Source organism: Serinus canaria, chromosome 2, assembly GCF_022539315.1.
Source record: "Serinus canaria isolate serCan28SL12 chromosome 2, serCan2020, whole genome shotgun sequence".
NCBI lineage: Eukaryota > Metazoa > Chordata > Aves > Passeriformes > Fringillidae > Serinus > Serinus canaria.
In genome coordinates, this window is record NC_066315.1 from 6,850,804 (window position 1) to 6,864,831 (window position 14,028).

At 38.7% G+C, this 14,028-nt stretch overlaps 1 protein-coding gene across 12 annotated transcripts in view; it reads right to left on the bottom strand.

The window, feature by feature from the left end:
• Window positions 1–14,028, bottom strand: part of KMT2C (lysine methyltransferase 2C) — a 187,711-nt gene that overhangs the window by 141,262 nt on the left and 32,421 nt on the right. For all 12 annotated transcript variants that reach the window (XM_050971688.1, XM_050971690.1, XM_050971694.1 and 9 more), the window contains one exon: window positions 257–345. In XM_050971688.1, coding sequence (XP_050827645.1) covers window positions 257–345 — 89 coding nt within the window. The remainder of the gene's footprint in view (window positions 1–256; window positions 346–14,028) is intronic.

Consider the following 14,028-nt stretch of genomic DNA (forward strand, 5'->3'; position numbering starts at 1 on the left):
CAGCCTTGCAAAAGTAGGAAAAGAACATCTACATATCTACACTACAAAAGATTCCCATTACACTATTTAAAACTAATAGCTTTAAATTAATATAAGTTTAAATATCAAGGTTTTTTCCTTTTAATTCTGCCCAAATGGCAGATCTCATACTACAAAATGGAAGACCTATTTCTTGTCTACCAAAGTCCTGCATAACTAAATGCACTTCTGAGAGAGAAGCAACACCCAGAGAGCATCAGCACTATATTCTCAGTACCTGTTTCCACAGTGTTTTCTGTTTCTGCTGCCTCCAAACCATCCATACTGTCTTCATCCTCCACTGCAGTTTTTCCTCTACTCCGAGGCCTGCAAACATAAGAAGGAAAAACTCCTTTTAGACTGAAAAGCATTTGTAAAATTAGGACTTAAATCACTTCATTTCAAGGGATGAATGTCAGCACTTAATTATGTAAAATTCAAGCTAACCCATTACTTAAGTCTTGTACAAACTGGAAGCTTCCTCCCCCCTTTTTCCCTGTTCTAGGTTTATGTCCCCAGCAAGGTACACTTGAATCAGCAGCTGGCCCTTTAATTTTCTGATTCTTCTTACAAGAAAAATACAATAATGAACTTTTACTGATCAAACAGCAGACTAACTCAGCCAGATTTTGACACAAGCATCCCGTCTGCTACATGTAAAATGCAACTACAGAAAGGTAAGAGAGAACACTACCCAAAATCTGGGCAGCAGCTACTGTAAAATAGAGACTGATCCACACAGAGCACCCTTGGAAGAAATTTCCATAGAATAATAATGATGCTAAAGCAATGAAACTAAAACACACATTATTTTCAGTGAAACAATATTTTGACACATGAAGCAAAATGTTATGAGAGATGACTAGATGTCATCACATTAAGAAAGTCATCACGTGAGGACAGCCTGTCAAAACTAAAATACCTGGCAGATTTGTTTCAATTTCAACCAAGGTCTGACGGAAAGCAGACAGGTTTGTGCTACAAATTCCAGCCTTTTTTTCCTGCCTGGCTCTTCAGTAACTATCATGGTGGGCTGCTGAGAAGCCCAGGCATCCAGATTCCCAGCTGTTCAGCAGCCCATTTGAAAGGGAGCCAAGAGCTTGGCAACTCGCCTCCCAAATTTTCAGGCTACTTGGCAACCTGCCTGGCATGCTGACGGAAAGCCTGGGAGACCCTGGGAGCTTCTGATTCCAAGTACACAAATTTTGAGCAGTTTGGGGCATCTCAGCAGTTCCAATGTCCAGAGCTCCCAGGCAACCATTCACCCAACCAACACGCCTTGAATCGGCAGGCCAGCGCACAGGCACCCTGCCTGCCCCCCCAGACAAAACCCCTCCAGTTCCTCTTTCACAAAGCATTCTGAAGGGTTTGGGTTTAGTTCTGCATTGGGGAGAAAAGGTTTTGGGTTTTTTTTGAAGCGATTAAATCATTCCAAAACCAGCATTTCCTTTTTTTGTACAGTCTGTTATAGCACTTTGGTCCATCCAAACTATTTCCGCAGGACTGGAGCTGCTAACTCGGCTCCAGAAGAAATGCTGTCAATGCCTTTGGTTCTCCTGGATCAAAGAACTGGGCAGAACTGGAACCATCTCTGGAGCTGCTCTCCTGCTAGAAGAGGACTGACTCTCTTGGACTACCTAGCAAGAAAACCCCTACAGATTGTGTTGGGACCATTTTAGTCTCTGTGAATGAGGAAAAGAAGAATTATAAGGGGGCTCAAACCAAAGTCTGAAAACCTCCCACTCAATTTACAAAGGAGCCAGGGGAAAGAGAAAAGCAAGAGATTAAGGACAGGAGGACTCCTCTTGGTATCCCTATGAAATTTGTTCAGGATAATGCTGAAAAACGTGAGCACAAATGGACCCTAGGGTTACTAGGGTTAAGGTTACTGCTCCCCTTGCCTGCTTATCCATAAGCAGTGACAGCACACCCAGAAGACACAGAATATGTAACAGCCTTCTTATGAGAGACAGAAGCATTCTCTTCACTTATTTGCCACTTTACAAGCTCCCAGAGTAGTCTCTTAAAACCCACGTTTCACAAAAATTCCAACCAGAATAAACTGCACAGTGACCACAAGAAACTGCCTTGCATTCCTCCCTGCAGCCACTGCCTCAGCCCATCCAGGAGCAGTGACCAGTGAGCTGGCCTGAATGGGGACACAATTTGGAAGTGGGAAGGACACAAACACAGCTGGCAGCAGCATCTGAGATGGTCACACAGATGGATTCCCATTTGTACCAAAGAGTAGGGAGTAGAGCAAATGGAATATCACAGCCACTGGATAGAACAGGCTCTTCCAGCAAGACTGAGACACAGCAAGGAGGGTAACACTCCGTTAACACTCAGAAAAATAAGCAGCACAAAAAGAAGCCAAAAGCATTTAAGTATTAAATTTCTTGCAGTTCTTCACAACATCCCAGCACATCATCCAGCACCAGTGAAAGGACAGAAATGCAGGTGAGTGAAAACACTTCCCTTGGTGCAGGAATGCTCAAAAGCTTTACAGAACACAATCAGCTAAGGACAGGGATTATTTCTAAATCCTATCCCAATTATTCTTCTACCAACTACCTGTCTGCAATGCAAAGTTACAAGTCCATACCAAACAAGGATTACTGCAAAATCACCACAAACATAAATTATAATTCTACTTTTTCACAAATACCCCTTTTCAGTATTCCCCAACACAACCCTGGAGGCAAAACTTGCTGGATAGTGGAAGATGATGACTATGTTTATTTAATAATTTACAGATGAGTTTAGATTTCCTACTGAACTACAGTTCATGTATTAAACACCAAAGTACCTCACAAAATCTTTTTAAATATTTTGTTTAAACAAGAGCAGTATTTGTGCCTTGAACTCCCTATCGTATTTTAGCAACCTATTTAACATCAAGGAGAAGCAGAGGTTTCAATTAATTACACATAGCTGCTTTTTTCAGCAGAAGATATAACCATATCTGGTGTTTCCTTGCCATTCCCCTCCCCCAAATATTCGACAAAAAACCTTCTTAATGTTGTACAGGTTTTAAATAAAACTGAATAAACAATGGAAAACATGGTAGATTATATCATTAACTTATTTTTGCTGCTTACATTCATTTCCCAATCATCAGAGGAGATTTTATAGCCTACAAATTTATGTTTGGCTTAGAGCAAAAAAATAATTCAAGTCACAAAACAGTGAAATATGCACTGTACTGACAACTGTAAATTAATGTTTCCACAGCAAATGCCATTTGAGAAGGCCATATAGCACACCTAATCGCTGCAATCAGCATTTGTAATAAGAATGGATTGTTTCATGTTATTTGCATTAAGTTTAAACATTTTATTTAATAGTTTTATACATAAAGCTTTTGGTTGGTTTGCATAACACTACATTTTTCCACTGACAAACCCTGTTAACTTTTTTTTTTTGGCTACACTTATTTCCACTTGCCCTTAAATACAGTGGGAAAAGCAGTCTGTGCTCCATTCTTTGTATGGGACTTGGTTTCTTCTGAAGGAGGATGTGAGAAGGAAATAGGGAAAGATGGTATCAAGGGCCAGTTTTTACACTCTTAAAGCAATTATGAAACAACAGCCCATGACTATTGCCCTTCACCCACACAAAGCCAGGCAGTTCTAAAACATAATTGCTGTATTGAGCACTACAACCTCAGTTCTGCTCTAGATCTTGAAGCCCAACCCCAAACTTTCCTACCAGGAGGAGTAACTACATCACCCTGCAGAACCCCCAGCAGCTCAGAATATTGAACACAGATGAGCCACATCTCCTGCAGCTCACAACAGACCCAGAACAAAATGTACAGGCAGAGCCTGACCAATGCACACTCTGGCAGAAAACAATAAATATTAGTCAGTGGGCAGGCAGGGAGCTTGGTACACAGGCTGAAGGGCTGCCAAGGTCCCTGCCAGGGCTTCCTTGCCTGCCTTTTTCCTACAACAGAGGTCAATTTAGAAGGGAAAAAAACAAGAACACGTCTATTTCTGCTCAAAAGTACAGATCTGCTGAGAGCAATATAACTTCTTGACGTGTTTAAAGCACATTCAGCATTTTATGGAATAAAATAACAACAAAGACAAAACTAGACTTTTTTTATTAATACATGAATATAATTACTGTCTACGATTATTTTACGCCTCCTTCAATAAAATAGAGCCAAATTTATCAAAATCCTTTGTGACCTACTCTTAATTCTTTTTATCAATTAGCTTTTTTAGCTAATGCCTTTCATTAATCTCCATCTTTAAATATACCATGGTAAACAAAAATCTCATAATTCTTCTCTGGGTAAGCAACTAATTAAATTTAGCCCTGAGGGGGAAAGAAAAGCCCAGAAAAACCTTTCACAGGGCTCAGCAGAGCATTAGAGACTCTCTCTGCACAGGGGGAAAGCCCTGCTGAGGCTATCTCAAAGCCCTGAGGACTTGGATAGCACTGGGAGATCACCAGGTACCTGAGCAGCTTCTGCTGAATGCACAGAGAGCAGCATGGGAGAAAATGGAAAAGTCTCTTATTCACCTGACACTAATGAGATGCTGTTTGTTTTCTTCTCTTTTCTGCATGATTGGGTTTGGTTTTTTTTTTTGGTGTTTGTTTGTTTTTTGAAAAGTCACAGCAATAGCACCAAAACTGGACAAGTACAATGTAGGTCAAAAGTACATCTTGGATCTTACTCATTCTTTTCACAAAGTGATCAGGAATAAGGCCATGGGCCAACATTTCCTGGAACCACATGAAATAACTGACAAAGTTACTATCCTCAGATGCCTGTCACTGCCAGGACTAGTTTATGATTACCCAGAAGTTACTGCCAGACACCAGTTTCTCTAAGTCTTCCCTAAGTTGCTACCAACAAAACCATGTGACAGCTTGTTCAAGACCATCTATCAAAACTACCCTACTCACCCCATGCATTTTGTTCCAGGGCTTATGAAAACAGGTACACAAGATCTACTCAAGAGCTGACTCCTTTTTCCAAAATGCTGAAACCTCGACATTAGTCAGAAAAGAAACCACCTTCCTTTGTATGCTTTGCAAACCATGGAGCAAACTGATGGCACTAAATATATAAAACAGGGCTAATAACCTTAAAAAGCAGTGCAACATCTGGGATACAGTAACATCCTAAACCAGCACAGATGTCTTGTTAAATGAACATCTGTCCACAGCCTTACTCTGGAAGATGGTACAGGAATGATTTATAAAAAGGTTCAATTAGTGCTGCCATCAGCACGGCTAGTCACAAATTAACGTTCACAGGCACTTCCACAAGTGAAAGCTGTTACCCTCTTTTCAAGAATCTCTTTAACAGGTGTGCAAAAGCCACATGCTCCCACTACACTACTACTGAAGCGTGGAGTTCTAAATACAGCTGTAAAAGTTTAACTGGGCTTAAGTAGAGGCTAAAATACTCAAGGTTCAGCTGGTAGCCCCAAGTGAAGAGAGCCTCAACAAGCAGGAATCATTCATGGAAATACCTATGAGATAAAAGGAGTTGTTTTTTTTTTTTTTCTCTCTGAACACTACTTTGCTCTTCATTACTTCTAAGAGTTGAGAAAATTCTACATCCAAGTCTGGATAAAATGAAAAGCACAGCTCTGGAAGCAAGGAAGATCCCATCTAGCTAGAATAAACTTCAATTGTCCTAAACATTAACAAGCCTAAAATAGGTTTTCTATTGACTCCCGCTTCAAACTGATTCTGATTTACAAGATTCTTCACAGGATTTTTTTAACTGAGCAATCAGTAACAGGTGAAAATGTTTTCTGCATTTGGTCTCACTCCCCCCTGTGTTTTCTTTTGTACATAGTAAAAAAAAGAATGCAACATGTAGTTTCTTCCTATTTACTTCTTATGTTATATATGTGTATACTAAAGGCTGAGGGATCCTGATGCATGGGAAAGATGTGCAACACAAACATGGCAAGTGAAAGGTGATAAAAAGTTGACCGTTTACTAATAGAGAGAAGTGAAAACTTTCTTGTTTAACATCTGCTGAAACAGACTTTAATTAAAATCTCATAGAACTTGTACAAACTTCAGTTTCATTATTAAAACATCTCAAAAATACACTTGATATTGCCTATTAGTCTCTTGGCACAATCAAAGACAAGTGTGTTTCTTATTAATTTTATTTTATAAAGGATAATAATCTTTAAATAAAATACTACATCAAAGAGAAGTAACCCAACTTACATTTAAAACCAAAACATTGCAACTTCCCATCTTAAGCCTCCTCTAGCCAGTAACGATCTAAAAAACAATTCAGTCACTCAACATTATTTCTTCACTCAGGCTAAAACATCTTCAGAGTTGAAACTTTTTCACATTTTTATTTAATGGAGTTACTGCTGAAAGCAATAAACACCTGAAGAAAAATATTATTGCCCTTGAGATCAGGATGTCTGAGAAAAGTATAAAAAGAAGTTACCTCCTCTGGACAATTCCCAGCTTATTTTTTCCAGTACTCCCCTGTGACAGGGAGATTTGTCAAAGATTTCCTACACTGCCCAAAGAAATGCAAATAGAATTCTTTTTAAGATTATCTGTACCAAATACCATAGATGCATCTTTGCCTTCATTCTAGAGTACAGTCAGTGTTGACATAATGTAAGCAAATGCAAAGGAAAGCCACAGGTAAATGCAGAGCTCTCGAGAAACAAGGCTGAGAGGCCAGGAGTGAAGCATCAAAATGAATCTGAATTGCATAGTTCTAATGATTTAAAAGCCAAATAAATTAGTACTTTTGAGCAAATGTGAAGTTTGGTTTATTTGTTTTTTTTACTTCAATTGTCCTCACACAGGACAACTGTAATATTAATTGTCCTTACCTGTACTATGGAGGTTCTCAGGCCCATACTGGTGCAAAATTACTCTCTATGGGAGACTAAGAAAAGGCAAATAGGATGTGCTGCCTGCAGGCACTCATCAGAGAAGTGTCTACCCAAATCTAAGAGCATTGGGAATGTCATCCCACTGTTGAAAAATCTTAATCTCAACTCAGTTTTGCAGAAGGCCACCAGATCCAGGAGGATGGAGCTGCACTCTGTTGAGTGATGAGGCTAATCTGGACAAAGCCACCATATTTAGTATTTTCTCTGTTCATCCCTGATGCCATTTACAGTTGCTCAGTTTGAGTCTGGAACTGTTCTTTCGAGAGATAAAGCTGATGAAGGCTATCACAGCTGAAACAGAGCTTCACTAATAATGTCTTGACCCTGAAGTCTTCTTCCCAGCTTGTCACCCATTTGAGAGCACCCTCAGTGGGATGGCAGGAGAGACAGAGGGTCACACCAGCCAAAGACCAAACCAGGAAGATTCAGTATCACTGATTACCAGTTGAAGGTACATAAAATAATACATTTTTCACATGAGCCCATAAAATACCCATGAAGTTACAGCTCTGCTACAGCCAATTTTGGCCTGAGACATGGACAATAAACCTACTACATTGTAAGTGCTTCTGCACACCTTTCTGTGAAACCATTACATGAGAAAATCTGAGCTGCATGTTCAAAGTATGAAGCCAGGCTGCCTGATCTACGTGTATGGACTTCAGATTTGGAGAAGTTCCAACAACAGAGTGAGAAATCATATAAAAGGATTTCAGATCTTTTAGCTTTCTTTTTTACTTTTCAAACTGACTGCTTAGACATCTATAAATTCTGTAAGTGAAAATTGCCTTCAGTCAACTATCTGTCACATTAACCCAGCAATGCACAGCAACAGAAACTGCTACAGGTTCTTCTTTCTCAGGAACCACATTCCCACTGATATGGAGCCTCGTTTATAGTTTTAGTTCCCTAACACCAAACATTTTACGTGCAGACCTCAACAATTATACACTTTTCAGAAAAAAAATGCAAAAAAATTTCAGCTGCCATTATAACACATTGTGTATCTGCAGCTTTGCACAAACGACATCCTTTCTATAATTGTTACCAATGCACTTGGCTACATTCACTAACATAACGATGCAAAACAAGGTACTAGAATTGCAGCACTTGCAATATTTTTTAAAACCTTTTCTAGAATCAAATGAAGACAATTTTTTGGGAGCACCAAGAGCTACCAAGTAGAAGCACATGCAAGTTTCCAATCCCAGTAAGTTCTGTTTATCTACCTGGCTCCAGACTTGATAATGGCTCTGCCTTTGTAACTCCCCCAGACAACAGGTAGTGTGAAGCTCTTTGGTAAATTTGCTAAACAATGTTTAGCAAGTCTGCTGACTGTTTTAACATGTTCTCTTCTGACAAACAAAGAGAATGAAATGGCAACATGAACAGCTGAGAGACCACTGGTGCTGTCAAGAGCACAAATTTCTAAGCTCTATAAGACTTTCACATGTGACAAATTCAACCTTCACCATTCACCACTGCTCCTATCCACATTCCTCTGTCCTTAATTCAACAAAATTGCATCAAAATATGTTCCTGCACCCAACACTGCATTTTCCTGATGGGAAGCATAAGCATTCACTTCCATCTGAACACAAGACTTGTTTCTCCATGACGACGGGCTATGCCAAGTTCCAACTCCTCCGATCTTGTGAACAGCCATGGTGCCCAGAATTTTTTTACCCACATCAGCACCAAGCTCATGTCTTTTAAGAATTATCCAGCTCCTTGTTCTTTCACATGCTGCAGGGTTTGCCTGCTACTCTCTTCTGAATAAAGGTGGCAACACAGTGGTAAGGGCTTTAATTCTCCTGTCTGGTGATTTCAAGATCCTGTACATAAAATTCAGCGGATCTGAGTCACCACGCATGAGAAACAGCTGCCAAGTACTTGGAACTTGGTAGAAGTTTTGGTCTCTGTGAACAGATTTTTGTAATTTTAGCACCATTAATTAGAAGTCATTTTCAAAGATTTCCTTTTGGAACTTTGCAGTCTGACAGAGTCTTATCACAGGAACATCGTGAAGATTCTTGCAAAGTGCATTTGTCTCCTCAACTTAAATATCCTCACTGGATATATTTAGGTGCCAGGTGAAGGTTGTACTCTGTCACTCAGCCACACAGTGCAGGTATACAAACAATCCAATAATCTAATACTAAATACTAAAGTTTTTACCCAAAAAAGTGTTTTTATACCCAGCAAATGCAGTCTGCATACATTGATTATACAGTATTGTAACCACTGCTTTTATTCACCATTAATTCAGCTCGGACACTCAAAGAAGGATGCAAATATTCAACCATTTTATACTTTAGATAAACTAACCCCACTCACATGACATCACTTTGAGAGGTTTCTAGATCTTACATCTATCAAAATGCATCAGTCAGCTCAGAACATCTCATGCCTTCTCACTGAATAAAGCTCAGAATCTTTTGTCTCAAGTCACTTTTGCTAATGTCTTCTGGCTTCACAGCAAACACAAGTCTTCCTGCAAATTACATGGACAGTAACTCCATTCCTTCTTATGTTTTTGAAATGTTTCTGATGCCACTAATATAACAAAAAAAACCAACACCCTTCTCTCCCTCAGGTATGTGTTACAGGATTTCCTAAGAAGGGCATCTGTCCACCAGTTTCACCTGATATTATGTTGATGAAAAGCAAAGAATAACCTCTGGGCAAAAATTTCATTATATTTAATCTTAAACAACCATTTAAGCTTCAACTAGAAGGATCAGGACATGAAAGGAAGGGCAGTACCCAAAGAGCTATAAATAACCTGCTTTTACAGAAGATGCTGGCCTAGAATACATTAGATAGAATTTTCTTTATAATACTCAAATTAATTGAAGGCATGTAAGAAAAGCAGTTCTTGCATGTCAACCACAGTTTGTCATTACCCATCTAAAATGGATTTAGACAAGAAAAAAAAACACAACAGAAATGAATGTCATATCACCACGTATCTTTTCCATCTGTTAGCACCCTTAGTGCTCCTTATAAAGAAATACATTTTTATTTCAGATAATGTCAACAAGTATTATGAAATATTTCTCTTTCAATAAAACTGCTAAACCTAGGAAAGCCAAAGGGAAAAAACACAAGGTCTGCTCACTAATTAAAAATCCATTAAAACTTAGTCAGAAGGCTTGGAAAACCTCAGAAGAATAAAAATAGATCTAAGAAGAAAATGGGCAGTAGAATCAGATGGGTGTCAGTGTATATTTATAATTCACATGAATTGTTTTTCTTTTAACAAAATTGTTTTCAAACTAGATGTAAAACCTAAAAGCCAGATCATGGAAACTATTTTTATACCAGAGTAAATAAAAGTCTGGAAATACTACTGTGAAATATAAACAACAATATAAGTAGCATAACAAGCAACACTCCATAGCACAGACAGAAGTAATACAGATCTTCAAACACCTCTGAAAGCTTCTGTATGAACAGGCATATCAATCTCTAGGGCTGTTGATGAGATAGAAATTCTAAGGTTTTTGTTAGGAATTCTGCTAACAATAATGTGCCTAAACCTTTTTTACATCCCTGAAGAAGAGTCTTCTAACCTGGAGTCATAAATTTGCCTTCTGACAATTACAGATAGCTTACAAATAGCTCCAAGTAATTATAAGAGAGAACTTTCAAACTTCTGTTCAAAGGATTGTTAAATTACCATTATTATTTGGGACAATGATCATTGCTGTTCACCAAAATTTCACCTATTTTTATTCAAAACCACTACCAACTATACCAAGCTGGTTTGTGTATTTTTTCTCCATGCCAGACTTTGGCCCTTTAATATTAAATATATTAATTAATCCTACTTTTTTTAAATTATTGGGTGGGTTAATTATTTTTCCTCATTTCTTCAGTATGCTCTTAAAGAATTTTTTTTAAAAATGAAGTTAATAAAAGGATGGTATTTCCAGTGCTTGGTATTAGAGGAGTTCTTCTACCTGAAGATCACCTTCACTCTCCCACCCTGCCCAGGCTGAGCAGGGATCAGGCTGTGTCAGAACTGCCAGCAGGAGAGTGATCTACTGCTCAGCCTACGTCATATGATACAGGTCAGAGTTATAAACAAAATTGTCCCTGTGTCACATGAGAGGGGCACGTCCCCAGCCAACCCTGCTAGAGCAACTACTACAATGGAAGTCATCCAAGAGGACCAACTGATACCTCCAGGTCAAGTTCCTTTGAGGCCACCATCCAAGGACACGAGGCTGCAAGCTCATTCCATTTACTGCCCTGCAACCTGCACAAGGTCCTCAAGTTCTGCAAATTCTCCCCAGTTGTACAAATATACTCAGTTTAAGCATTAAAATGTGTTTTTTTAGTGTAACAGGAAAGCAATTCTCAAAATCTAAGCTCACTGGGGAGAAAAACACGAAAATGTTCAAGATTCAAACGTGCAGACCTGGCAACTTACAAATGATACTAAGTTGAATTAACACTGATTGAATTTATACCAAAATTTAAAAGAGATAGTTTTCATCCCCATCAGTTTGCTTCATTCATTAGAGGTTCATGAAAGTCTGTGCTGGAAGCAGCCAGGGAGAGAGCGGTGGTAGGAAAGGGTTACTGGAGAAGGAGGAGAAGAAATAAAGCCAGTGGAGCTTCTTTTAGTGACAGTGCAAGTAACGCTGTCTAAAAGGATTTGGAAATCATAATCTGAATCCCTTTGCTTCCTAACTTTTTTTCTTTTTTTGCAAACCACCAGAAAAAAAGTAATGAAAATAATCAGAAATGATACTGCAGCTGATTTATAACGGGACTATTTGTATATTTACCTAATCTTTTCTGAGCACAGACCTTCTGGAATGACAGCTTCTTAGATATTTATACTTTTATTTCAGCTTGCTTTTTACATATACACATATGCTTCTAATTAACATTTACAGCATGGAAATTCAGTTCTACTCACCAGACCACACCATGGAGCCTTAAAAATTATCTTAATCAAACGTTTCAGAAGTACTTTCAGGTATAAAATCTGGCAGAGCAGCTCTGAAAGAGCTATACTGGCAACCACTTGTGAAGATGACACAAACAGGGAAGCACATACATGAAACTTAATGGCCCTAAAGCTACTCATATTTATCCAAGTACTGCCTTGCTGTCACGACAGGACACAGCAGTTCCTAGCTCATAGCCACACAAATTTCAGTGTTAAAATAATAATTTTTTCTTAAAGAGTATTCTGCATTTTTTTTTTCAGTATTTTTGCACACTGAAATCTCTCCTTGAAAGCCTTTATGCTAACAAAAGAACTACAACTGAAGCATGCCTTGCCCTCAGAACCTTAGAAACCATTTGTCTTTTGCAATCAATGCATTAAAGATAACATTTGAAAAGAATCTTCAACCACAAAGGTGTTCAACATTCATTACACCATCCCTGGAAAAGCTGCTACAGGGAGTGCTATGAGAACAGAAGTCTGACTGCTCACAGATTCAGTGGACACAATGCCAGAATCATTATCCATGCGAGCCCAATATCCCTAACTATCACTCAATAACTGTAATTGATTGAAGCCCATCTTTCACAAAGCCACTCACTTTGCCATTCCCTTTGTTGTTTGTTACTCCTTCTGAATTCATGCTCATTTCCTTTGTCAACTTCTCTGGTCTCAGCTTTCAACCACTGGTTCTTGTCCCTTTTCCTCTTACATTAGGGATACCTGAAGAACTCAATATTTTCTCTGCCAGAGATCTCATTCACTGTTCTCTAACTACTACTGGTTTTTGTGGTTTAAATCCCCACCCATACAACCAAACAGACTGAGCATCTCTACCTTCATCCCCAAAGCAATCTTCTCCAAGCTTTCTAAAATCTCTGGTCCGTTTCATGACTTTTTGCCAATATTGCAGTCTTTCAGCCATGGATATCTGAATCACATTGAAATGGCAGCAGCAAATCTCACAATCTCTATGATAAACAGAGCTTCAGAGCACAGCCACAAACATCCCACACTTCAAATCTCTTGCCAGAAATGCTCCTTTCTGGACTGCAACCCCATCCCTAAATCTCTACATGGCAACACTATGCCCCTCTCCTTATTCTGAAGAACATTTTGTTTAACGGCTCTTCTGCCTCTTCCCTGTGCTCATCCATGTCATTCCATATCCAGATTTCAACAGCAGTAATTATTATTAATATTGACTAATGCCAGACTTCACTGCTCGAGGACCACCCAAAAAACCCAAAGCAAAGCGATGACAGTTCCCAAAGACAACAAAGTGCTTGGTCAGCCAGTCCTTAAACCAATTACTGCAGGCTTTATTCCACTGAATAATTCAAACAAATAGTTTTAATCAGATCATAAAACACTGTTAAGCCCAGCACCTGTAAAGAAATCCATTTACATTACATCTTCATAGAAAATGATGGATAAAGGACCATATCAGATGACCTAATACCTACATCAAAGGAAACTTGTAAAACTCGCAAAGTGGATAAAAGGATGAAAAGGAAGGGAAAGAATAAAAAAAAAAAAACACCAAACCTAAGAGCTCCTGCCTCTAAAGAACACAGCAAATGTCTTTATTTCTAAAACAAAAAGTATCCGTATCTGCCCAAAAGCCATGCCTTCCACACTTGTCATTTTAGTGGGAACCATGGGATTTCACTATCTCACAGAAGTGAGCAGCATGTATTTCAATACACTTTGTAGCATTATAAAATATTCTACCAAAATTACAAGATCTAAAAAACAATAACTTTATTGCTTCTTACAACTTTTTCACTGTAAAATTCAACTCCAAGGTAGTAATTGGCAGGGACAAAATTATGTAGCAATTAGGGCATGACAGCAAAAGCAAACAAGAACTGAAAATGGGTTCGACACTTCTGGTAACAAGCAGGTAATTATCACAGCAGCTTGAAAGGGGCATAATCAACCAAACTGACATCATCCCTCCCACATAATAAAATGTGAAATCCCTTTACGTGCAGTGTAGCTCTTACACACAGCTGGTAAATGCTGCTAGTCTAGTCTCGATGTTTGTGTCTGCAGAGCAGCTGAGGTTACATTTGGGATGGTTCAAGAGTAGATAATTTTATTTATTTATTTAGGATGGTAATAGCTATTATA